Here is a 27,555-nt window from a genome sequence, read left to right on the forward strand (position 1 = left end):
CTAGAATAAAAAAAGTAATTATTTTTTACTGATGGAAGTATGCAAGGATTAACCATGCATCAAAATAGATGTTATCTGCAAATTTTCCAGAATAAATAAATTGCAACTTAACTTGGCTTTGCTCGTAAGAACTGCTAAAAGCATTTTATACAAAATCAAATAAATAGGAATATTGGGCTGTGTACATTTTTTTACTGTGCTCATTTTTCCTTTAGTCACAGATCATGGCGAACATGGGGGCTGTGCACATTTTTCCCTCTCTACTTATAATTATGGTAGTATGCATAGTTTTTGGGACTAAAGATAATAGGTCAAATAATGCTATATATCTAATTGATAAGACAGATGAAAATTACAACCATTGGTGTGCTAATTGAATGGCAAGTTGTTTATCCTGTGCTGTTGACAAACACTAAAAGTTTATCTTATTCTCATGTACATTTTCAGCTTGTGGTCTGAAGAGGGCAACAGATGTTTTCATTTACAAGACATTCAAGTCAGGAAAGTATTTCCTATGACACCTCTATTTGCCCAGACAATCTTTCATTAGTGGAGAATCCATTTTCAACAGCGAAAAGATATTTTAAGAAAATAAAAGGCAGCACATCTACTTTTAACCCCTATAAGTAGCTTATCACATCACATTTCCTGAATGTAAATAAGAAGCACAAGTACCACTCAGTTCGACAGATTTGCGCAGATTTCGGTAAGTGCTGCACTTCATTTTTTCAGTTTCATGCTTTCATCTGTAATAATATAAATTCATGTGCTCTATTTGTCTTGTTTTACAAGTATTTAACAAGTGACCATGAAGCTGGGCGCCTTTCTTGTCGTCCTTCTGTTGTTTATCAATCTCTGCACCGGCATGCCAAGAAACATGGCGAAGGATGGATATCACGGCACGAATTCGATACAAAAGGTAATGCGTAATCTGATGTCTGGCACTGATGGAAGGAATGGACCTCCTAGCAATGATCACCAGTGCCCACTTGGAACATACCCAAATTGCCAGGGAGTGTCCCAGAGCACCCACGGGACAGAGCAAGATGTTGGAGGAAATTGATGAGTTTTATGCTGGAATTCCATGAACAAGAGGGAACTATATATATTCAGCACGTCAAACAGTAATACAATATTTAGCAAGCTAGAGTTCACAATATTATCTTGACTTTTTCTTTCTAGAGTTGTAGCAATATAACAAGAGATGTTGTAAATATGTGTATGGTGTGGCTGCTTGTCACCTTAGATTTCAATTTATGGTTCATCTTCAATATATATAATGTGCATGGAGGTATCAATTTACACACGGTATTCGTTGCTTGGTCCTTTCATGTTCTATCTGTGTGTCATCAAGTCATTTTCCATCATTTGTCCATAAGATAGGTGTCATGATTTCTCAACTATATCATATGGCTGGGTGTGAGATACCATTCGAATAGTGAGATACCTCGAGGTGGCTATAATCGCAATTCTTCATTGACAGGGCTTGTGAGATACCTCCCACCCAACCAGCAACTCAGTTGTCCTTTTTTGGAAAGAAAAAATAAATGGTACCATACTCGAAACAACTCTCTAAAGAAAAAACAAAATTATGGGGCCAATGGGCCAACATGGCACTAACAAATTTATATAGTAAATTGGAGATGATACATCCAGGAAATGATGCTAATAATTGATCAATTGTAAACATCTTTAATAAAAATCCTGTTGCAAGGTATGCCAATATGCTAGTTAAAAAAAAGTTAAACCATCTGCCAATTTTATAAGCTTCCATGCATATCCCAAAATGATAATGGCATGCTTTCCCTGCTTAATAATTTGTTGAGCAGTGCACCGTACAAGGTGATTTGGTTTACTGTACCCCGGTGTTCTTCGCTGTATAATTCACTACGTTTTCACCCAAAACAGATACTGAAATATGTTCATAGGAAAAACTTTAGTTTCACTCTTAATTAAACAAGGAGTTGGTTTATCTATTAAGAAAAAAAACTACTGTTTGACAACATCCGTTATGAGGTTTCATGTATTCTGGAGTCATATATTTGACTTATTTTCCTTAATTTGTAGGGATTTTGGACTCTGGAGTTCAATCATTTGATGTTTCCAATTTTCCATTACTATTTCTCGATAGAATAGTTTGGTAGCCTCTATTAATGCTAGAGCACACTAAACTGATCTTTTGTGACTTTGATTTTTCGAATAATTTGATGTTTGCTGTTTCCTTTACTATTTGTCGATAGTATAATTTGGTAGGCTCTAAAAAAGGTTGAGTTGACAACTAAACAATCTTTTGAAAAATCGATTTAACGAATTATAAAGTGGGTACAGCGCACTGTGAGTCATGCATAGTATTCCTTGTTAATTGTTTTTTTATCTTGATCTTACTGTACAATTTGTCTAGTTGTTGACTGCGTTGTTTTGCAATGCTTGCCCAGAACAAAATGAGTACCCAGCCCAAAACAAATTGCATACTTCGTCATACTAGTGCAGGTCACGCATGCATGGAGTCCGGACCAAAAGATACTACCTTCGTTTTATAATGTAAAATGTTTAACATTTTTGTTGCAACGTTTAATCATTCGTCTTATTTAAAAATTTAGTACAAATATAAAAAATGATAAGTCGTGCTTAAAGTTCTTTTGATAATAAAGTAAGTCACAAGCAAAGTAAACAATATTTTCATAATTTTTTAGATAAGACAAATAGTCAAACATTGCAAGCAAAAAGTCAAACATCTTACATTATGAAATGGAGGGAGTAGCTAATAATCGCATGAATGATATGTTGCCTACCACTGGAAAAGTACATAAAATTACTTAGTCCTCTAAACATTGACCACATGAAAATAGGCCGCTGGACCCCCTCCCGTGCACAGTCATCACCAAGATCCACACGGTGTGGCACTAGATCCAGCTGCGGCTATCTAGAGAGTGATTGAGAGAGTTTCAAAAGAGAGAAAGGAAACGGCTTAATAAAATATCCCCTCCGCTCAGTTTGACACCTAAGTTTCAGTTCGATTTATTCTGTCGGGTTATACAAAAACCTACACAGATAAAAAATTGCGTTGGGTCATACTAGACAGTATATCTTTGTCGGTATTCCGGCCTATAACCGGCACAGATGATATCTTATGCGTGCCAGATATTTTTTTTTATGTTTGAGTGGGTTAAGCGTGCCTACTAGTGCCAGGTTTCGACGACCTGGCTGTCACACCCGGAGTTTTGTCCCAACCCTAAAATCATAAAAAGGAAATTGTAAATAATAATTGGCTTAATTAACTCAAGAAAAATCCCTCTAAAATAACTTAATTTAATTAAATCGAGGTTCGCAAATCGACTAACTGGATTTAAACTCAAATTAAAGAAGTATAAAATTTGGCCAAACAAATCAATTTAAAACTCGACAAAAGTGGGGCTTTCCTTTTTCTCTCCTTTTTCCTTTCTTTTTCCCTTCCTTCTCAAATTAGGCCGAAGTCCAATTTTCCTCCTCTCTTTTTCTTTTTCCTTTTTTCTTTTTCCCCTCTTCCTTCTCGGGCCGGCCCAGCCGAGCCGGCCCACCTCTCCCTCCAGGCCGGCCCAGCCGAGCCGGCCTTCTCTCCCCACGCGCCTCTCCCTCCGCCTGGGCCACCAGCCGCCGGCCCAGCTCGCTCGCCCCCGCCTCAGCCCAGCGCCCGCGCGCCACCGAAGCCCGCCTCGCCTCCCTCGCTAGGCCAGACCGAGCCCGCGCCGCGCCGCCACCGACTCCAACTCCTCCGCCGCAACCGCCGCCGCCGAAACCGGGTCGTCGCCGACCCGGTCACCTCTCTAACCACCGCCTCCGGCCTAGCCGGCGCCGACACCCTATAAATAACCCTCTCTCGCGACGCCTCGCTGATTTTCGCCCGCCACTCAAGCCGCCGCTCCTCGCCGTCACCGATCGACTGCGCCTACCCGCGTCACCACCTCCGCCTCGACCTCACCTACTCACCCGCACCGTCACCGCCGCCGGTGAGCGCCTCCTTCCTCCCCCCTCTCTCTTTTCCTCCCCGACCGACCGCCACCGAGTCGCACGCCATCACCGGACCTGTGCGGCGCTCCTCGTCGTCGCCGCCCGTCGCCGTCGTCGTCGCCTTCGCGACGCTGTCGTCAAGCCGCCGCCACCCGCGCCCGTATGCGCCCGCGCTCATCGCTCGTCATCGTCGCCGCGCCAATCTGTCATCGCCGCTTTGCCCGGCTGCGCCGCGTGCGCCGCCGTCTCGGTCGTGCGCCGTGCGCCGTCGCCGGGCGCCGGTCGTCGCCGTCGCGCCATCGCCGCCATGCCGCGCGCCGTCGCCGTGCGCCGCCGCTGTCGCCGCCCGCTGGTTGCCGCCGTCAGCCGAGCACCCCCACCCCACTCCCCTGTTCTCTCTCTGACCGACGGGCCCCACCCGTCGGCCATCCTTCCTCCTCCTTTCCCCTCTCCCCCTCTCACTGCCGGGCGGGCCCGGGTTGTCAGCCGCCCGCCGGTCCTCCTCCCTCTCTCCTCCCATGGGGCCCAGCCGTCAGCCTCTCCTCTCCCCTCTCTCCCACCAACAGGTGGCCCCCACCTGTCGGCGCCGCCTCCTCTCTCCTCGCTGACGTCAGCAGCCCCATTAATTACGCAATAATTGATTAGGACTTTTCTGTTTAGTTAAAAAACCTAGAAAACTTCTAAAATTCATAAGTAATTCATCTAGTCTCCGTTGAGGTCCATTTAAATTTCATTAAATTCATAAAAATGTCAAGAATCCATTAAAAATACTTTCTTTTGCTATTTCAGTAGATTTTGTGCCTGTTTTATTTATTTTTGTGCTTTGTCGCTTATATTCAGACACCGCCGAAGAGCCAGTTTACTTCGAGATCGTCGCCGAAGTACCCCTGGGGCCAGAGCAAGGCCAGTGGCACTCATCTTTGATCATATCGAACCCATTATTGCAAACTCCCTGCTTTGTTTATTCAAATATGCATTGTTTTAATTAAAGTATTTACTGTATTTATTTTTCGGGTAAACCTTATTATTAAGCCGTTGATAATCCAACTTTATCCATGCTAGACCAGGGGTAACTTGATTAGAGTTAGGCCTAGGTTAATGCTTAGCCGTGCTTAGAACAAGTAGCTCATGGGATCACATTTAACCATGCTTAGTTCTGAATAGTTGTAATCTTGATTCATTACCCGGTTCGGGTTAATGTCAACTAAAATATTGATAATGGTGGACTATGGGTGTATGGTTTTGAGAGTCGCACCCATGGCAATTAAGGACCGGTTCACGGGAAATCCTAGAAGTAATTAAGTGCTAACCACATGCCGAAATGGGTAAGGTGGGATTTGGAGCATGGCTTCGAACTATTGACGTACCAAGGCAAGGGTAGGCGTGATGGAGTATGGACGGGCAATCGTGGTGTAACGAAAGCCTCTACTGCTTCCGGATCTACCAAGACACAAAAGGGGACTGCCCGACTTGGTGTAAACGAGGGGGTGAAACCTGAAGTGCGGTGCGATTAAATAGGGAGGGTTATGTGACGGGTCCTATCACGGTCTCCTTTCCGGTATACCATGGTGGTATGTCGGCGCACGTTCAAGTGTAGTGGAGTCGTGTCTTGTGGGTACAGTAGTACACCTCTAATCAGAGTATAATCTATTCGAATAACTGTGCCCACGGTTACGGGCGGACTCTCAGCTTCACTGTGATTAGTGAACCTTTAATAACTTGAGTAAACTGGTTTTCACTCGGGACTACTGCAACGTGGTGTAACGTTGAGTAGTGGTTGGGCCTGTTGCAACGTGATGTAACGTTGGACAGTGTTGTCGTATTTTACAATTATTATTTACTTATCCTTTAATGTATTCAATCACCTTTATTTGTTTAATCTCTGTTATTTGTTTAACTGCTGCTTTATTGCAACTAACTCTAGCCTGTCCTTGATGATCCCTATGCATCATTTATTGTCCCCTTTTCCGTGTTACTTGTTGAGTACGGTGGTTTGTACTCAGCCTTGCCCAATTTTCCCCCTCTTGAGTTAGAAGTGGAGTCCGTTGAAGGTGACTCTCAGGAGTGAGCTGGTCTGCCATTGAAGCTTGCCTGTGGACTCGAGCCGTACCCGCTGGAGCTAGTCTACCTTTTTTCCCGCTGCATTTTCGTTAGAATAAGTGTTATTTTCAGTTGTTTCTAAGAACGATGGTTATGTAATCGACATTGTCTTTTTGTGTACCCTGGCTGGTCCTGGACAGGGATTTTAATACACAATTAAGTTCAGAAATTCGTCTGAGGAATTTATGGGCGTGACAAGTTGGTATCAGAGCCTCCTTTGACCGTGGGATCAGCCAAATGGAAACCCTAAGAGCCCTCTGTTTTTCATGTTTGTGCATAGTTTGTGAAAGTTAGAGTGTTTTAAAATTGGGTTAGTGCTTTTCGAAAGCGTGAGTCATTTAAAAAGACAAAACCCCTTTGGTTGAAAAGTGTGAGTAAATTTATTTACGGGTAAAACTTTATTTACTTTGCTTCTTTTATGGTTTATTTATCTTGAAACAAAGCTTTGCATACCTTGATTCTTAATCCTTGTTGTTCTCTAGATGGCCAACCACCCCTTGTATCATCGTGGACTTGGAATGGCTGGATTCGTGGCAGAGTTGGCAAGGGTCTCATCACGGCAGGATATCCCTATGAGCCGGAGTACACCACAATCCAACCTCTCGAAGGCGAGTTTCCCCACCGTGTCAGGTTGGAGCTACACGGAATCCCCGGTTACCTCCCTAACTTGGAAGTAGAAGGAGCCGGAGGCTCGCATGAGCATGCCTGCCAGGAGGCCGCCTACAGTCTGATGACAACGCTCAGGGCCAGGCACGACCTGACGTTTTGGCATTCGACTTACCGGTATCACCCTGGTCGTGGACCTAATTCCATGGTCAGTAGGTTTCGGTCTGCCCAGAGTGAGCAAGACCCTACCTTCGGTAGGATGTGCACGGTGCTGCAAGGCCTCGACCAGATGCATCACGACCTTCATGAAGCATCCAAGGCCTTGAACGACGCCAAGCTCACGCAGATCGTCCGTCTGCAGGATGAGATTGACCGTTTGAAGAAGGAGAACGCTAGGCTCAAAGGAGCCCCAGAGCCCGGCGGTGCAAGGCTTCGCACCACAGCAAGGAAGCGAACCCGCGGGCCGCCAAGAGTTTAGTCTTACCCCGGTGCCCCGGATGAACCAAGACCACTGATGCAGATGGTGCCAACCTCTCCGACCCCAGTGCTCGAGGTAGGTGTCTCCCCTTTCAATGCTGCAAGAAACCGCAACGGGACCGTCACCGTCTCTAGCAGCAGTGAGTCTGCCTCTGGTGAAGATGAAGACGGTCTCCCCAGCAACTCTAGGAGCCGATTCGAAGACGAGGAAGAAGATCCATCCCCTGTCGTCGATCGTCGCTCTCCTTCCGTGCCCTAGACGTCACCTTTAGCTTCGCTCTTAGTTGTTGTATGCTAGTTTTGGTGTGTTAGGTTTGCTTCGCTTGGGGCTAGTGGTGAACCATAGCAGTAGTGGGGTTATGGTTGTACCGCCAGGAGTTGTGTGGTTTTTAAGTGTGTTTCTTAAGCAAGACAATTACTATTCATTAATTAAATAAAGCCCCTGTTTGCTTAGCCGTTCTTTTTTTCTCCTTTCTCTTTCTGTTCCCTCCCGCTCCTGCAGATGGTGAACACTCGCAACGGCAACCGCGACACCGACCAGTCCAGCACCGAAGAACCTCCCCCACCTCCTCCACCAGAGAACCCTTCACTCGCTCAGATCCTCGCTAGCCAGACACAGATGCTCACCCTCATGATGCAGCAGATGCAACAACAGCAGCAGCAACACCAGCAAGTGCTACAGCAGCTCTTGAACCAGAACCAGAACAACCAACAGCAGCATGGACCACCCCCAGTGTAGTCCAAGTTGCTAGAGTTTCTCCGTGTTCGTCCCCCGACCTTCTCAAGCACCACTAACCCCATGGAGGCAAGTGATTGGCTCCATCCCATTGAGAAGAAATTCAACCTAGTACAGTGCATTGACCAGGAAAAAGTCTCCTTCGCCGCACATCAATTGATGGGTCCCGCCTCTGCTTGGTGGGATAACTTCCTGGTTACCCGCACTGCTACCACGGAAATAACTTGGGCGGAGTTCTGCCTTAACTTCCGTAAGGCCCATATCCCTGATGGGGTAGTCACACAGAAGAAGCGTGAGTTCCGTGCTTTGCAGCAAGGTACCAAGACAGTGACGGAGTACCTTCATGAATTTAATTGCCAAGCGCGATATGCCCCCGAGGACGTCCGCGCTGACGCCGAAAGGCAAGAGAAATTTCTCGGAGGTTTAGATGATGAGTTGAAGAAGTAGTTGCTTTCGAGCGACAATCCTGACTTTGAGAGGCTGATCGAAAAGGCCATCCGTCAGGAGGACCAGCACCTCCAGATGGATAAGAAAAGGAAGGCCTCCCAGTTTAGGTCCAACTAGCCGCACCCGCAGAAGTCCCGGTTCCACACCGGCCCCCATCCTCAGAATCAGCAGCATGGGCAATCGACCTTTATTGTCCGCCAACACCGTCCCTACAACCCCAACAACTTCTACAGTGGTGGCTCGTCCAAGCGTGCTCCACCTCAGCGTGCTCTCTCTGCACCAGCTCCCTGACAACAGAACGCTCCTCCACCAACAGCTCAACCTCCTCCAACCAGGAAGGATGCAGGTGCAAAGCCTGGAGTGTGTTACAACTATGGTGACCCAGGTCACTTTGCCGACAAGTGCCCGAAGCCGAAGCGTAGCGGGCAGAGATTCGTGCAAGCTCGCGTGAACCATGTCACCGCAGAAGAAGCACAGGCTGCGCCAGAAGTAATACTGGGTACGTTTCCTGTCAACTCCGTACCTGCTACAGTACCTTTTGATTCTGGTGCTACGCATTCTTTTATTTCAAGCAAGTTTGTGGGAATGCTTGGGTTAAGAAGGGAAAAGTTAAGAAACCCGATGCGGGTTAGTACTCTAGGGCATAGTATGTTTTCGGACCTTTATAGCCCTAATGTGCCCATAGAAATCCAAGGGACATCCTTTCTAGCCAATCTCATCCTTCTCGAATCCAACGACCTAGATGTCATTTTTGGAATGGACTGGCTTACCAAGTATCAAGGAGTGATTGATTGTGCCAAGCGTAACGTCACCCTAACTAGTAAAGGAGGTGAAGTTGTGACATATCAGTCACCAGAGTCAGTAATAATTAGGACTTGTTTGAATTAGATGGAAGCTTGTCACGCCCGGAGTTTTATCCCAAGCCTAAATATGTAAAAGAAATCCGTAAATAGCAATTGGCTTAATTAACTCAGGAAAAATCCCTCTAAAAGGAATTAATTTAATTAAATCGAGGCTCGCAAATCGACTAACTGGATTTAAATTCAAATTGCGGAAGTATAAAATTTGGCCAAACAAATTAATTTAAAACTCGGCAAAAGTGGGGTTTTCTTTCTCCCTCCTTTTTCCTTTCTTTTTCCCTTCCTTCTCAAATTGGGCCGAAGTCCAATTTTCCTCCTCTCCTTTTTTTTTCTTTTTCTTTTTCCTCCTTCCCGGGCCGGCCCAGCCGAGCCGGCCCACTTTCCCCGTTCGGCCGGCCCAGCTGAGCAGGCCACCGGCCTCCCGCTCCTACCGCGCGCGCGCTCCGCCTGGGCCGCTGCCCCGGCCTAGCTCGCCGCTCCCGCGCCCGCGCCGCGGCGAAGTCCGCCTCGCCTCCCTCCTCCCTCGCACCACTGATAGGTGGGGCCCACCTGTCAGCGACCGAAACCCCGCCTCCGCACCAGCCCGCGCCCGCGCCACGCCGCGCCGCGCCAGCCGAGTCCGCCGTCGCCCCATCTCCTCCGCCGCAACCGCCGCCACCGCAACGGCCGCCGCCGAGACCGCGTCGCGCTCGACTCGGTCTCCTACCTCCGCCCCGCCCTAGCCGGCGCCGCCACCCTTTAAAACCCGAGCCGCCGCGCGCCGTCGCCCACTTTCCGCCTCCGCCCGAGTCGCCGCCGCGCTGTCGTCGTTCGCCGCCAGCCGCCGGTCGTCGCCGTCCGGCTGCGTCACCGCCTCCGCGCCGCCGTCGCCGACTTGCTGCCGGCCGGTCGTCGCCTGTGCGCACCCCAGCGCCGCGCATTCCTTCGCCGCCCGGTCGCCGTCGCGCCCGGTCTCCCCGGCTGAACGCCGCATCCCATCCCCCTCTCCCTCGCGCCGCAGCTCCACCGTCGCCCGGCGCCGATCGATCTTGTCGCATCGGCCGTCGTCGCTGCGCCACCACGGTGAGCCCGCTCTCCTCCCTTCCTCTGTTTCTTCGTGCGACCGCGAGCGCGCCCCGCCGCTCGCCGTCGGCCGACGTCCTCCGCCGCCACCCGATCCCGCGCGCCGTCGCTGGGTGTCGTGCGCTGCCGGCGCTCGCCGTCGCATCTCCGCCCGTTGTCACCGTCGTCGCACGGTCGCCAAGCCTCCGCTGCCGGCTACCGTTATCGTCTCTCCCTCCCGCGCGCCGTCGCCGTCGCCCTCGACAGCGTGCGCCGCCGCCCGTCGCCTCGTGCCGGTGGCCGCCGACGCCGTCGTCGCCCTCCGGTCGCCGGTCGATGCCGCCGACGTCGTCGCCCTCGCGTCGCCGGTCGTCGCCGTCGCCACCCTCCGCCGCCGACGCCGTCTTCCCCCTTCCGGCCGGGACCGCCTCCCCCTCCTCCTCTGCTCTAGGCCACTGACGAATGGGTCCCACTCGTCAGCCGTCCGCCGCCACCTTCCTCTCTCTCCTCCCCGGGCCCGCGTGTCAGTCTCTTCCTCCCCCTCTCCCTCACCGACAGGTGGTCCCCACCTGTCAGCCGTCAGCGCTCCTCTCTCCTCGCTGACGTCAGCAGCCCCATTAATTGCGCAATAATTGATTTAAGACTTTACTGTTTAGTTAAAAAACCTAGAAAACTTCTAAAATTCATAAGTAATTCATCTAGTCTCCGTGTAGGTCCATTCAAATTTCATTAAATTCATAAAATTGTCAAGAATCCATTAAAAATAGTTTCTTTCTCTGTTTCAGTAGTTTTATAGCCTGTTTTTCTTGTTTTGCCTTGTTTGTCGTAGGTTTTGACCCTGTCGCAGCGCCGTTCGTTCTCGCAGTCGTCGCCGAAGTTCCTCGTGGGTCTAAGCAAGGCAAGTGGCACCCTTCTTTGATCATATTGAACCTATGTTTCTAAAATTCCCCGCTTTTACATTCAAACATGCATTGTTTTATGCAAATCTATTTACTTCATTTATCTATTGGGCAATTACCTATATATCCGTTGATTCCCATTTATTATTATTGTCATCCCAGGGTTAATTTGACTAGAATTAGGGTTAGTCAATGCTTAGCCATGCTTAGTTCAACTAGCTCACCAATTATTACTTAATTATTGTTACACTTTAATAGACCTTTAATGGTTGTAATCATTATTAATATCCCGTTGAGGATTAATTCAAATAAAATATTGCTTATGGTGGGCTGTGGGTGCATGGTTTTGAGAGTCGTGCCCATGGTAATTAAGGACCGGTTCTCAGGAAACTCTGAAGGTCTTACACGTACTAACCACAAGCCAGAATGGGCAACGGTGAGGCTCGTAATCTAGCTTGTCCCTATTCGACGTACCGAGGCAAGGGTAGGCGTGATGGAGTATGGACGGGCAATCATGGTGTTACGAAAGCCTCTGCTGCTTCCGGATCTATCAAGGCACAAGAGGGGACTGCCCAACTTGGTGTAAAGGAGGGGGTGAAACCTGAAGTGTGGTGCGATTGTCTAGGGAGGGTTAGATGAAAGGTCTTATCATGGTTTCCGTATTGAGGTATCGTGGTGATACGTTGGGGCATGGTAACATGCTTGGCAGCCATGTCTTGTGGGTAAAGTTGTACACCTCTACAGAGTAAAACTATTCGAATAGCCGTGCCCGCGGTTATTGGGCGAACTGACAGATTCACTGGGATTAGTTGAACCATTAATAACCTGATTAATCTTGGAACTGGTTGGACCCTGTGCAACGTGGTGTAACATTGGCAGTGGTTTGGGTCTGTCGCAACGTGGTTTAACGTTGGGCAGAGGGTTGACCCTGTCGCTACGTGGTGTAACGTTCGACAGTGGTTTGGGCAACGTGGTGTAACGTTGGACAGTAGATGTTTATTTTAAATGCTTACTTTACTTTTATTTCAATCTATTTTATCTACTGTTTTGCTAAATTACTGCAGCTTTGTGCAATTTAACCTTGGCCTATTCCTTGTACCCTATTGCATTCATTACTCTCCCTCTCTTGGGTGTTACTTGTTGAGTACGGTGGTTTGTACTCAGCCTTGCTTAATTTTTTCCCCCACCAGAGCAAGTGCCAGAGCCCGAGTCAGAAGGTTGTTCCGAAGGTTGAAGTAAGGTTCAGTCCGCCGTCAAGAATGCATGTGGTGTGGAGCCGTCTTTGCCAGCTGAAGCTGAAGATTAGATGGTTTAGTTTGTTTTCCTTTTCCGCTGCATTTCGATAAATAATTGTTTTTATTTGTTTTTAAGACGTGGAACTGTGTATTAATTTGTCATAGTGTGTACTCGGGCTGATGCCTGGACCGAGATTTAATACATGCTATTGTTCAGAAATTTGGTGAAAATTTCTGGGCGTGACAAAGCTGAAGAGCAACCCTCGGAAACAGTCAAAGATCCGAAGAAGTTGGAAGACATACCAGTGGTTTGTGAGTATCCGGAGGTGTTTCCAGATGATCTCACAATGATGCCACCAGAAAGAGAGATCGAGTTCCGTATTGACTTGGTACCAGGAACTGCACCAATCTATAAGAGACCCTACAGGATGGCAGCTAATGAGATGGCAGAAGTGAAGAAGCAAGTGGATGAACAGCTTCAGAAAGGTTACATCCGACCGAGTACCTCGCCTTGGGGTGCCCCGGTTATTTTTGTTGAGAAGGACAAAACTAAGAGAATGTGTGTGGACTATAGTGCTTTGAACGATGTCATCATCAAGAATAAGTATCCTCTGCCAAGGATTGATGATCTGTTTGATCAGTTGAAGGGAGCCAAAGTTTTCTCCAAGATCAATTTGAGATCAGGGTATCACCAGTTGAGAATTCGGGAAGAAGATATTCACAAGACGACATTCACTACTCGCTCCGGTTGTATGAATGTAAGGTAATATCGTTTGGACTTACTAATGCCTCGGCATTATTCATGAATCTCATGAATAAGGTGTTCATGGAATACCTGGATAAGTTTGTGGTTATCTTCATTGATGACATTCTTATCTACTCCAAGTCAGAAGAAGAGCACGAGCAACATTTGCGGATCGTGCTAGAGAAGCTAAGAGAACACCAGTTGTATGCCAAGTTCAGCAAGTGTGAATTCTTGCTGCGTGAAGTGAAGTTCCTGGGCCATGTGATCAATGCGCAAGGTGTAGCAGTGGACCCCAACAATGTGGAGTGAGTAACAAAGTGGACCCCGCCTAAGACGGTTTCCCAAATCAGGAGTTTCTTAGGACTTGCGGGCTATTACTGCCGGTTCATTGAGAATTTCCCGAAGATAGCCAAGCCAATGACACAGTTGTTGAAAAAGGAAGAGAAGTTCAGATGGTCAACTGAGTGCGATAAGAGTTTTGAAAAGCTCAAGCAAAGGTTGGTGTCAGCACCCGTGTTGATTTTGCCAGATCAGATGAAAGACTTCCAGGTTTACTGTGATGCATCCAGATCAGGGCTTGGATGTGTGCTAATGCAAGAAGGAAAGGTGGTTGCTTATGCCTCTCGTCAGTTGAAACCACATGAGGGTAACTACCCGACCAATGATTTGGAACTAGCAGCCATAGTGCATGCCCTAAAAATCAAGCGACACTACCTAATTGGTAACAAGTGTGAAGTGTATACGAATCATAAGAGTCTAAAGTATATCTTTACACAGCCAGATTTGAACCTTCGCCAGCGAAGATGGTTGGAATTGATCAAGGATTATGATTTAAGTATCCATTATCATCCGGGCAAAGCAAATGTAGTTGCAGATGCTTTAAGCCGGAAGAATTACTGCAATGTTGTGGTATCAACGGAAGTTTGTGAGCAGTTACAGCAGGACTTTGAACGACTAAATTTGGGTATAGTCGAAGAGGGTTTTGTGGCAGCCCTAGAAGCGCAGCCCACATTGGTGGATCAAGTTCGCCAATCCCAAGCAAATGATCCGGAGATAGCCGAGCTGAAGAAAAATATGCGAGTGGGTAAAGCTCAAGATTTTTCAGAAGATGAACATGGGACAATCTAGATGGGAAACAGGTTGTGTGTACCGAATAACAAGGAGTTAAAGGAGTTGATACTCCAAGAAGCTCATCGAACCCAGTACTCTATTCACCCTGGGAGTATCAAGATATATCAAGACCTCAAAGAAAAGTTTTGGTGGGTTAGTATGAAGAGGGAAATTGCAGAATATGTTGCCTTGTGCGATGTTTGTCAACGAGTCAAAGCGGAACACCAAAGGCCAGCAGGACTGTTACAACCTCTTCAGATTCTAGAATGGAAATTGGAAGAAATCGGGACGGATTTCATCACTGGTTTACCGAGGACCGCTGTCGGTCATGACTCGATTTGGGTAATCGTTGATCGATTGACGAAGGTCGCCCATTTCATACCAGTTCACACTACCTACTCAGGGAAAAGACTAGCTGAGATTACTTCACTAGGATCATGTGTCTACATGGAGTACCTAAAAAGATCGTTTCTGACCGAGAAAGTCAGTTTACCTCAAAGTTTTGGCAGAAGCTGCCGGAAGAATTGGGAACCTGACTGAATTTCAGTACAGCTTATCATCCGCAGACCGATGGTTAGATGGAAATGGTAAACCAGATTCTTGAAGACATGCTCAGAGCTTGCGCTCTTGACTTTGGCGGAGCATGGGATAAGAATTTGCCGTATGCAGAATTCTCATCCAACAACACTTATCAAGCCAGTTTGCAGATGACACCTTTTGAAGCGTTGTATGGGCGAAAGTGTCGTACACCCCTCTTCTAGGATCAGACAGGAGAATGTCAAGTTTTTGGGACTGAAGTTTTAAGTCAGGCGGAAGAAAAAGTCAGAATAATCCGTGAAAGGTTGAAAACAGCCCAAACCAGACAGAAAAGTTATGCAGATAATCGTCGAAGGGACTTAGCCTTCGAAGTAGGAGACTATGTGTACCTCCGCGTCACACCTTTGCGAGGAGTACACCGGTTTCAAACCAAAGGAAAGTTGGCACCACGTTTCGTGGGACCATACCGAATAGTGTAACGTAGAGAAGAAGTTGCGTATCAGTTGGAACTCCTTGCTAACATGGCCGGAATCCATGACGTGTTTCATGTGTCGCAGCTCAAAAAGTGTCTCCGTGTGCCTGAAGAACAGACCAACTCCGAGCACATCTATCTACAGGAAGATCTAACGTATGTGGAGAAACCAGCACGGATTCTAGAAACCAGTGAAAGGAAGACTCAGAACCGTGTGATCAGATTCTGCAGAGTTCAGTGGAGTCACCACTCAGAAGAAGAAGCGACATGGGAAAGAGAAGATGAGCTCAAGACCGCCCATCTGCACCTCCGAATCTCGGGGTCGAGATTCCGTTTAAGGGGGGTAGGTTTGTCACACCCGGAGTTTTGTCCCAAGCCTAAAATCGTAAAAGGGAAATTGCAAATAATAATTGGCTTAATTAACTCAGAAAAAATCCCTCTAAAAGAACTTAATTTAATTAAATCGAGGTTCGCAAATCGACTAACTGGATTTAAACTCAAATTAAAGAAGTATAAAATTTGGCCAAACAAATCAATTTAAAACTCGGCGAAAGTGGGGCTTTTCTTTTTCCGTCCTTTTTTCCTTTCTTTTTCCCTTCCTTCTCAAATTGGGCCGAAGTGCAATTTTCCTCCTCACTTTTTCTTTTTTCTTTTCTTTTTCCCTCTTCGTTCCCGGGCCGGTCCAGCCGAGCCGGCCCAACTCTCCATCCAGGCTGGCTCAGCCGAGCCGGCCTTCTCTCCCCGCGCGCCTCTCCCTCCGCCTGGGCCGCCAGTCGCCGGCCCAGCTCGCTCGCCCCCGCCTCGGACCAGCACCCGCGCGCCGCCGAAGTCCGCTTGCCTCTCTAACCACCGCCTCCGCCCTAGCCGGCACCGACACCCTATAAATTCCTCTCTCCCGCGCCGCCTCACCGATTTTTGCCCGCCACTCAAGCCGCCGCTCCTCGCCGTCGCCGATCGACTACGCCTACCCGCGTCACCACCTCCGCCACGACCTCGCCTACTCACCCGCACCGTCGCCGCCGCCAGTGAGCGCTTCCTTCCTCCTCCCCTCTCTCTTTTCATCCCCGGCCGACCGCCACCGAGCCGCACGCCGTCGCCGGACATGTGCTGCGCTCGTCGTCGTCGCCGACTGTCGCCGTCGTCGTCGCCTTCGCGACGCCGTCGTCAAGCCGCCGCCACCCGCGCCCGTACGCGCCCGCACTCATCCCTCGTCGTCGTCGCCGCGCCAATCTGTCGCCGCCGCTTTGCCTGGCTGCGCCACGTGCGCCGCCGTCTCGGTCGTGCGCCGTGCTCCATCGCCGGACGCTAGTCGTCGCCGTCGCGCCGTCGCCGCCATGCCGAGCGTCGTCGCCGTGCGCTGCCGCTGTCGCCGCCCGCCAGTTGCCGCCGTCGGCCGAGCACCCCCACCCCGCTCCCCTGTTCTCTTTAAGAACGATGGTTATGTAATCGATATTGTCTTTTTGTGTACCCTGTCTGGTCCTGGACAGGGATTTTAATACACAATTAAGTTCAGAAATTCGTGTGAGGAATTTCTGGGCGTGACACTGGCATAGGTGACCAGACAGTTTTGGCTTATTCTATGGTAGTATGCTATCAGTTGGTGCCCGTTCAAGTATAACATCACCCTGCAAGTTCAATTGGGAACACTATATATATCTTTCGAACATGTAGATTCTTAAGCTATCCATTATCTCGAAAGTGAGAAATTATGTTCTTACCAGAAAATACAAGTACACATTTGGAAGATAGACGACATAGGATCCTAAACACATAATCTTCGGGGTGGATGACTTTTAACCCAGAGCCTTTGAGCAAGACTTCAACAACCTTGATCATAATGTGTTATCTTGAATGGATGAAGGAATTGATGTCCCAAGAGAAAGTAGGAGGAGGCTGGTGTAGCAGTGTAGAGCCAATGCTAGACCATCAAGGACCAATAATACATGTACATTTTCAACTGTACCATCCTAGGCCTGAATTTTTATCAAAATACATTTAACTCTATCTAAGATCATAGACGAGGTTTATAAAAAAGCTTGTAAGGCTAAAGGGGTGATTGTTACCCCTCTTTCCATGTATTTATCATCTCATTGACAACAAATACAATGTGCGTCACACACGATTGCACGCTGTGAAACTGCACGAATTAAGTCATTGTCGACATTGTAAGGCAATGTTTGTTCTTCTCAAAATGTTAGAACTGATCAAATTTTTGTACCAATATGTTGTAGGATCCAAACATAATAACCAACCCTATTAGAGTAAGTTGAATTGTACGAAACACCAATCAACTGAATCTTTTTAGTCGAAATAAAAATAACCCTGACCTGATGAAGTCATCATCGCCGCCTCACAGCCAAAGATACAATCCAAAGATGTGCCCAGTATAGATCAACTTTATTGCATCAAATTATACTTACAAAGTGTAAACAAAGCACTCCTCTGAAACTCTAATACTTTCTTTTACACAAGTTACACACAAGTTCTACACCTAGGCCTCAATCTCTCCCTGTTTATACCAAAAAATACTATCACCAATTAGGAATAAGGCTCCTCCTCCTACTAGGACTCAACCTCACACTTTCGAAGATTGAAATTAATTTACCAAACTAAATTCTCATGTTTCTCTAAATACCGATAACCAAAAAGCAGGAAAGATACAGTAGTCGGCTACTCTAGCGCGGCTACTACAGTAATCTGATTTACTGTAGCACGGTCGATAGAGTAGTTCACTTGGCTGTTGCACGTCGACTCCTTTCCTTGTTTTTTCTCCGTTGATTTTTCTTTTAATTTTCTTTGAGGCTTGCACACACAGCACGTTACAAATCCATCCACACACGGTATTTAACACCATCATCGGCATCCTCGATCCCTCAGCTAACCAATGTTGACCTCCAAGTATCATGACTCTAGTCCAACCATATCACATGCCATCCTGACCATCCAGACATCGCTTTCTCCCTAAACCAAGTCCTGGTCCTCACATTTACCACGGTATACCTCAAGTCACCTGAACATATAGAGACAAACCAAGCGTTTCTAGATACAAATATCGTAACATGACCCACATTAGTCATACACACTCACGTACACCAAGACCACAAATATTTCTAAAACAATTTTTATTAATAAATTATTTTACATGTCAATTGTTCATCACAAAATATTAATCATGACTATGATCTTAATTACATATGTAAGGCATTTTTCTACACAAATATATTGTATATGCAGAAAGATACAATTATTAATTATTAATGAAATCAGTGGTTGATGTTCATTGTCAGTGATGTGATTTGTATACAATAATAGAATTAATCAAAATTAACATGATAATATAAAGAAAATACTGAACAACATGATTAGAATAAATAAAACATCAATTATTGAAGGTAGCAACGTATAACACGGAACCACTAATTTCCCTCTGCTACCAACATATACTGAATAACGTTGATGGTTGCAACGTTAACGCCGGCAAAGGCAAATGCATATACTAAATCCGTTGCTGTAGACTCTAGAAATGCTTTATTTGGGTTTTTGCAGGACGCATAGATGTGTTGCTCAAGGGGTTTTGTCTTTTGTTCTGTAATGAAGAAAAAAGAAGACAACGGATAGTAAAACTTGTGGTATATCCTTTACACAGGTGAACAAATTTTGTAAACTGTTAATTCAAATTGTATCTCAATTATTAATGTATAGGAGCTTGCCTTCATGGTTTGCCCCAACTGCTCGTCTTGGTCAAGCAACTATCAGATTTATTACACGCACACTTTCTATGTAATAGGTATCTACGTATATGTCTTGTCCCATAAGGCCATCGTTTACTACACCAAATATTGCTCTTCTGCATCATCATGCAGAATGTACAGCGAACAAACTCAAGTATATCATTACTTATCTAGCTAGAGCCTCAAGATGGTAGACAAGAATTTGATCACTCATGTGTGGTTTCGGAGTTTTTTTTTTTTTTTGCGAAAGAAAGATTACAATCCACTGTGGAAAGTTGCATTATATTGATTTAACTCGAGAACCAACGAACAATTCGTCAAAAAAGTAATATTAACTGTACTGTTGTCCAAGACTGAAAGACACTGGTCCAACCGGGAGAAAGCATTTCTACACCTCAAAAGCTAGCCCAATAAGAGAGGGACTCCCCCACATTTAAGTTGGCTCAACTCCCCCGAAACTTTCAATGTGGAACTATTCCCAAAAATCTCATTCATCACACGTTAGTGCCCATCAACACTGACCGGCCCCACACACATGAACACATGCAAGCCCCATAGATGCGGTCCATTGGGCTTCGGCTTTATATCACACGAGTGTGCATGGTACTAGAAAGATTGCGGACCCAACTCCGATACCACTTGTTGGCCAAAATCGGGAGACGTTGGCCCAACCGAGAGAAAGCCTTGCTGCACCCCAAAATCTAGCCCAAGAGGTGAGAGACTTCCCCCACTTTTTTGTTGGCTCAACTCTCTCTAAACTTTCAGTGTAGAACTATTTCCAACAATTTCCCCATCACACATTGGTGCTCCTCAAACCCATGACACATTGGTCCCCCTAAGCATTGACCATCCCACACAAAATCACATATGGGCCTCACACCCGCCGTACACTAACCGGCCCTACACCCGTGGTCCACTAGGATTTAGGCTTATACCACCCGAGTATGCACAATACTAGCTAGTGATATTATGGATTCAACTCCGATACCACTTGTTGGCCTAAAACCGGGAGACCTTAGCCCAACCGAAAAAAAGTCTTGCTATATCACAAAAGCTAGCTCAAGAGGTGAGGGACCTCTCACTTTTAAGATGGCTCATACCCCGTAAATTTCGAATGTGAGACTATTGCCAACATCTAACGTCTCAGCTACTCCTATAAATTGAGTCTGTACGAAGCTTATAATGGACCAACCAATATCCGCTCCAAGATTTTACGGTAACTTCTGGTGAGAATTTGCTTGGAGTATGTATATGCTTCTCCTTTTCAATTTTCTCTTGCAAGTAACGGATAACTAGTTTAGTATAGACTATTGTTTTCGTGAAGACCCTATGCCGTTGTATATATGCTATAAACTTAGAATAAGAGTCACCATTGTTCTGTGCATGCTTGTGCTAAACAAAAGGAAACCATCCAGGATCCAGTAATGAAGCTTGTGGTGTGTGCGATGTTCATGCTTGTGATCATCTGCTCCTGCAATTCTGCAACGTCGTCGATGGAGAAGAAAGGTGCAGAAATTAATGAAGTGAAGCACGCCGGCGACGTACAGGCCAAAGCTGGTGCTGTGAACACCCCTCAGTACGCAACTGTTATTAACGATTATGGAAATAGATGTCCCAGAACTCCCAGTCACCCCTAATAATGCCTTGCCTAGAACAAATCTCGATATATCTAAAGAAACATCACGTGCATGTAGCACTTATCGACATTATCATATGCATCAGGATGGAGATGTTTATGTATGGGATGTAATACAGAATGAAATAAAACGGGAGTAAAACGTACATAGTGCCCCCATATTTTACTCAAGTTATGAAGGATTTGGGACATATGCACGTGAAAGTTTTCAAATTCCTGGAGTCAGTCGATCAACAATTACTATGTACAAAAGGCACAAAAATGCATCTCAGTTCCCATTATGTACTGAATCTATTAGTCATATTGAGAATCGCGTTTTTCATAGTAAGCGTAGCAAACTAGTATTCGAGAGGGCTATTATGGCCCTTTGGATGAAAAAATAGCTGTCAACTAAAGGCTAACTCATATTTATTTATTTATTTATTTTGCAGACGGCTAGAGTATTTATTATTTTTGTTCTCCAACCCAACGCTTACGTTTAAGGCGTGTCCTGACACAGAGTATTTTTCTGTACAGCTGAAGACTGTCCTGACTCATCCAATAGCACTCCCAATGCAGACCCAAGAATAGTTTCTATATGTATTTATTGCTATGCCACATAAGCAATTAGTTGACGTGATAGGTTATTTATTGGAGAGAGATATAAAAATGAAGAAACTGGTTGTAGACTAAGACTGCTTATGACAGAGATAGGTGGCCCATGTGATAACAAGATACAAAAGTTGTATTGTAGAGGATAGTTTCTTGACACAATATTCTAGAGTATAGAAACCAATGTAGTTTCTAGTATTGTTTTTCTAACACTACTTCGGCCACTTAATTAATTCTTGTTTTTTGACAAACGTTTAGTCAACTCTTTGAATATTAATAACATTTGAAATATTTAGCTTCAAATCTCAAGAATAATATGTATAGATGTGTCTTCAAAATATTTTAATAAAAATAAACATTTATTTTTTGGATAAATTTTAATAGAAAGCCTATCAAACCCATCTTTTGAAGATCGTGTTTTTATCAAAAATGATACAAATTGTCAAATTAGAGGGAGTATAACCATTGCCTTGTGTGCATTAAATATAGAGGGCAGATGTGTTATATTTTCTAGTATCCTTATAAATTTGGCTCCACACAATTTAGATGCTTACAAGGGGACATGAAAATTTATCTTTTTTCTCTAAATTATTCAATAAATCATTTAAAAACACTAGTAAAAAAAGGAACATAAATAATATGAAGTCTTCAACCTAGAACAATTTACAACCTACAAAATGCACACAAAAGTACATAATCTTGTTTTAATATATGATGCGAGGGCCAAAATGCATATGATGCGGCTTCGACATTGACATGGCTATCCAAGGTAGTCGGAATTTAGCATTTACGACCCTCCGCTGTAGTATGTTCTCAAATCAACTTCCACCATGTTCAAAGCACCTTCCGCCACTGGCCTAATTGTCACTAGGTCATATTTCTGATTTCAGAATCGTGCCACTGCTGCTGCAGACTCGAAGGCATAATTTAGTGGCGAGATCTAAGCACAAAATACTTGGAATCAATATATCATGGATGGCCACGTTATTATCCGCGTTGCGTGTTATACACTTTGATACACGGATGATATATTAAACAAATATGAAATTTCTAGAAATGCATTATACAAATTGATGTATTCATATGACACCTTGGTCTAAGTTGAAGAGCCAGCAGTGTATTTTACTTTTAAGACAATATAGCCTATAAAGGTTCAAATTTGAAGAATTTTAATATTTCACAATCTAAAATTGTTTAGCTGTGATCCAAATTCATTTGCACACGTATAAAGGCCAACTTCACCGGAGCGAAGCGGAGGCCTGTCGCTGAAGGTTTGGGCCAGATGCTTGGGAGGCATGGATCATTATCCCTTTAAGGTTTCACTTTTACATATACTTCCTATAAGTCGCCGTTGAATGTTGTAACCTCACCCAATACCATCAAGATATTTGCTGACTGAGACCTGTGGTTTTTTCTTACCTATTTTTAGAAGGGTTTTCCACGTTAAATCTCGTGTATTCTTTGATTGATCTATTATCATTCATCTTTTATTTGCGGATCGTTTGTTATTTCCTATTTATTTATAATGATTACATCACAACTGATTGCGAAGAACTTTTTATATTATGTTGATGGCAATGAATATCCAGAACCGTACCGCCGCAATAATTCGATGGGCTATTGCCTATTTCCATCACCTTGCACATGCACAGTACCCCTATCAGCAATTTGCTATTTGGGCCGCCAAATGTAGGTATTCCATCCACTCATTTTCCTGTCATTTCTGCAAATCAATCCACTTATTACTGTCGATCATGCATGATCCCTTTTTTCTCTGAGTAGTGATTACTGCATGACACGAATTAACCCTATCGCGTACACCCGGCGTTCCATAGAATTCAACTTTGTTAACGTCCTATAAATACCATACAAATGTCTTACATGGCGTAATACAGATTAAGATTTGGTGATATATTCACTTCAGATATTGGTCCAAGCGTGTAGTTCATATTTGTCTATACAGTTTACAACTGCAGTTACTACTGCTCTTAAGTCTTCTCTTTTTCCTTTTTTTGTTCAGTTACCAACGATTCCAAAGAATGAAGCCTGTTTTTCTTACTGTCATTGTTCTTCTGTTGGTTACATCTTTGACTGCGTTGCCAAGGAAGTTTGCTGCAGATGATGGCCAGCTGAATGGCGATTCGCAGGCAAAAATGGATGTTGATATTGATGGGAAACCATCTTCAGGCTACGGTGAACATGTCTGCCCAAGAGACATGTACCCCAACTGCTCCCAGAGGATGAAGAAACCCATTTCTTCTAATCACCTGGGATGAAAGGAGAATTTCGCCAAAACACAGGTTTGGGCTATAGATGAATGTGGGCTGATCCTATAGTTATAATTTGAATCATCTGTCCAATTTCATGGGTCAACTAGTTTCTATGACGATGTTCTCGTTAATACATTCTCCTGATTTGTATTAGAACAAAAAGCAAATGAAGGCATGTTCTTTCTTCAGAGTAACCTGAAAGATGAGATATGCATGTTCCTCTCATGCTGTAAAATTTCAGACCAGAAATGGAATCAGGCAATATATACTCAAGAACAACAACACAGTGAATACTCAATCCAAACCCAAACCCAAAAAGAAAAAGAAAAAGAACAGAATGAGAAAAGATTACATGCATGAAACTCAAATTTGATACAAAACAGTACGTACTCCTGGCCGGCGTTTAGGCTTGCTGAAGATTTATTCGATCAAGGATCGAACGACGCGCCCAACATGGCTAAGTTGCAATTAATTCGTGATTATTCAGGAGATTAGTTGATCGACAAAATTAACCAACCCACATGATCAGCATTCCTTGGTGCACATACAGCGGCGCCGGAAGCCGCTGCACTTGCCGCCGGAGAAGCCCTCGGTCAAGCACACGTTGGCGCAGTTGGCCACCATCATGCACATCCCCTTGAACCGGTTGCTCGCCGTCTCGCACTCTCTCGCCTCTGCACTTGGCACCACCTCTGCTAAACACACAAAGTAATTACCGAATGTTAAAACTTTGAATGATTTTCCTGGTTTGTTAATTTCCATCCATACGAATATATGTTAATTGCCCAGAAATTTGAATCCCTGTGAATTGAAGGTGGTACATGCATTATGGGTTGTTGGTTATAAATGTACGTAATTTCAGACTCGTATTTAGATTTATATAACCTGCAAACTGAATTTCATCAAGTGTTACATGTTTCACTGTGTCTGTATTGATTTAGTATCAAAACGTATGAGACATGTCTCCAACAGGACAGAGGCTTGAAATGCATAAAGAACCTCCTACATGTAAGAAACTGAACAAAAAGCTAGCTAGAACAACATGGAAACTATGTAAATCGTATATATTTCCTCCTAGTGTACCTGTGGTGACAACGAGCAAGAGGAGGACAGCAATGGCTGGGAAGAACTTGCGTGATGACTCCATTGGATTATGTTATTTCAGTCTGTTATTCTGGTGATTGAATTCATGACCGTGCCACAGCGCTATATATGAAAAACACCCATCTCATGCAAGCAACGACAACCGTAGGAATTACCAATTGCATATATATAATATTTTTAACCGCCTACACTATATGTAGTTAACCGGTTAATATTAGTAAATAGGGCGTCTGGCACTGCGACTTTGGCTGTGAAACGGTCGTTTTGTTTTCCCCTATATGCATGTAGAGATGTTTTTTTTTTGGACAAATTTTGATTTGTATGTAATGTTTTTGATATGAATTTGTAAATACCTGTTAGAAATATGATCCGAATTATTATCTATAATGTATTTGGATTATTATATTACTAGTTTTCTACTAGGTTTCTTCTAGACGTTTCCTACTTGGAGTAGAAGTAGGATTAGTTTCCTAAATAGGATTTTATCGATATTTTCCTATTAGGACTCCTTGATTTCCCCTTATATATATCTCTTGTAAGCTGCACGCGAAGGGTGCGACGGCCCGGTGTATTCCCCTGATATTGTAATCATCACCTCATAGTGGTTATTGCCGATTGGCGCCCGTGGTTTTTTACTGCAAGGGCTTCCACGTTAAATCTGCTTTCTCGGTTATCTGACCAATTTACCTAACAAGTGGTATGAGAGCTAAAGATCCGATCCACCCCGTGGCGACGTTCATCGTCGCTTCCCTTCGGCCGTCGGGGCATTCATCGTCCCGTCGTCCGCCTGCGTCCTGTCTTTGTCAACTGCCGATGTATGTCTGCATGCTCCAATAGCAGCAAACCAGCAATCAAAGGCATAGCAGCAAAGAAGAGGCAGCAATGCAGACGTGATCTGCCGCACGGTTCCTAGAGCAGCAAGCTCGTTCCTGTTCAACTGGAATTTTCGGTAGAATTTTCCACGTGCATATCAGCCTTCGTACCATGAAGCTCTTTCTTTGTTGATCCTACCATATATTTTTTGATCTGTAATTTTTTCTCGAAGTCTTTTACCAAAATAGAGATTGAGAAGTTTCATGGCAAGATCAGTTTCAACATATGGCAGGTTCTTATGAGAGTTTTGTTGTACAAGCTGGTGTTTGGAAGGGAAAAACAATTCACCGAGAAGATTTTGGTTGTTCCCGTTTATCGCTTTGATCAAATTTACCAGGAGATTTCAATACTTTGTTTCGCTGTTCTGTTGGGTTCCCCCAATTTATACCAACAATTTCAGGATTTGATCCTACGGCGAGTTTTGAAGTATTACTCAATGCTCTTGTTTTGATCGCGTGATTTAAGAGAAACTGCTATGAGCACATGACCAATTTTTTATGAGGTTTATCAGGAGATTCAAGTACTTTGTTTTGGTTCGTATCTTTGTTGGGTTCTACCAATTTATACCAACAGGTTTAGGGTTTTATTCCCATTGGAAGTTTAAAGTATGGTTCACTGCTCCTGTTCAAAACAAGCGAGATTCTCGTTGTCCTCAAGTTCGGTTAGTGCTTATTATAGTCCAAAAGACTATTTGCCGCAAGGTGATTTTATCTATATGAGGTTTATGGTGATTTCAATTTTTATGCTACAAGGGAATTCGTCTCAAGGTGGAGATCGATAGAGATATGATCCGAATTATTATCTGTAATGTATTTGGTTTATTATATTACTAGTTTCCTACTAGGTTTCTTCTAGCCGTTTTCTACTTGGAGTATGAGTAGGATTAGTTTCCTAATAGGTTTTTATCAGTCTTTTCCTATTAGGACTCCTTGATTTCCCCTTATATATATCTTTTGTAAGCTGCACGGGAAGGGTGCGATGGCCCGGTGTATTCTTCTACTATTGTAATCATCACCTCATAGTGGTTATTGCCGGTTGGCGTCCGTAGTTTTTTCCCGCAAGGGTTTTCACGTTAAATCTGCTTTCTCGGTTATCTGGCCAATTTCCCTAACATATCCTTCTAGCACAAATAGACCTTTTGGTACGGTGTGAAACAAGTCATCTACGGCTGTACAGGAATTGATCAATCTCTCTCGATATATATATGCATCATGACAATAGTGGAATTACGAGCTGATTCTACAGCTGAACAGAAAGAAGCCAAATGAAGAATCACGAGTGCTCTTCGTAAGTTTCTGTTCTTAAAAAAAAAATAGCAGCGACGTGATAATGTCCACGCCAGTTGTTTAAAAACCAGCATTGATATGATTAGTACAGTTTTACCCGACATTGTCATGCAAAATTTTAGCAATTGTGTTAAAAAATTGTCCTATAACAGACTACCTATTTGACTTGTCATAGCATTTGCATGGCTAAACATGTATCTTTAATGGCCAAATCTTTCAAATCATCCTCCCACCTAGCAAAATTACTATTTGTGGGTCCCACATGGTTAGGTTCACAAGTCATTCTCCTGGCTGTTAGTATTTGGAGAGCGGGATGGAGAGTCTGTACGAGTGCACAACAATTTGAAGATATAATCTTTTAACATCAATGACTAAATTAAGATTTAGAGAGTCAAATTTTAGTCAATCTCTTAGAGATGCTCTAAGGAGCCGACACCCTTTGATAATACAGAGCAAAATTGCAAGTATGCTATTATAATTTTGCTAAATTGGAGATATGTCATCCTGGTCTACGTGTCATTGACCTATGTGTGTCCCACATGTTAGTGATATACCAATAACATATCTCCAACTTTGCAAAATTATAATGGCATGGTTGTAAATTTCCCTTCATACAGATCAAACCAGATTAGAGTCAAGCCAGCACAGCATTGGAAACCGCACATCGCTTCAAGCCACTGCACTCCAGCGCAACGGCCATTATAACTAGCTACATAAAGACTACTAGTAATATGTCCGTGCTAACATTATGGTATCAGAATATGCTTGATAGTATATTTTTTCCAAATTTATTTGCATATAAAAAATACAGT

The 27,555-nt window shown here is 44.6% G+C and overlaps 1 protein-coding gene and 1 pseudogene across 1 annotated transcript; one reads left to right on the forward strand and one right to left on the reverse strand.

Moving 5' to 3' along the window:
- The first annotated feature begins 12,945 nt into the window (after positions 1 to 12,945).
- LOC121054154 lies at positions 12,946 to 23,486 on the forward strand (annotated as a pseudogene).
- Positions 23,487 to 23,664: 178 nt separating this feature from the next.
- Positions 23,665 to 24,674, reverse strand: LOC107304055 (defensin Ec-AMP-D1-like). The gene is made up of 2 exons (XM_015836326.1): positions 24,564 to 24,674; positions 23,665 to 24,172 (listed from the first exon to the last, which is right to left on the reverse strand). Exons 1-2 carry the CDS (start codon positions 24,625 to 24,627, stop codon positions 24,006 to 24,008), a joined length of 231 nt encoding a protein of 76 aa, XP_015691812.1. The 5' UTR covers positions 24,628 to 24,674; the 3' UTR covers positions 23,665 to 24,005.
- Between the last annotated feature and the right edge of the window lie 2,881 nt (positions 24,675 to 27,555).

This window comes from Oryza brachyantha, chromosome 4 (genome assembly GCF_000231095.2).
Source record: "Oryza brachyantha chromosome 4, ObraRS2, whole genome shotgun sequence".
NCBI lineage: Eukaryota > Viridiplantae > Streptophyta > Magnoliopsida > Poales > Poaceae > Oryza > Oryza brachyantha.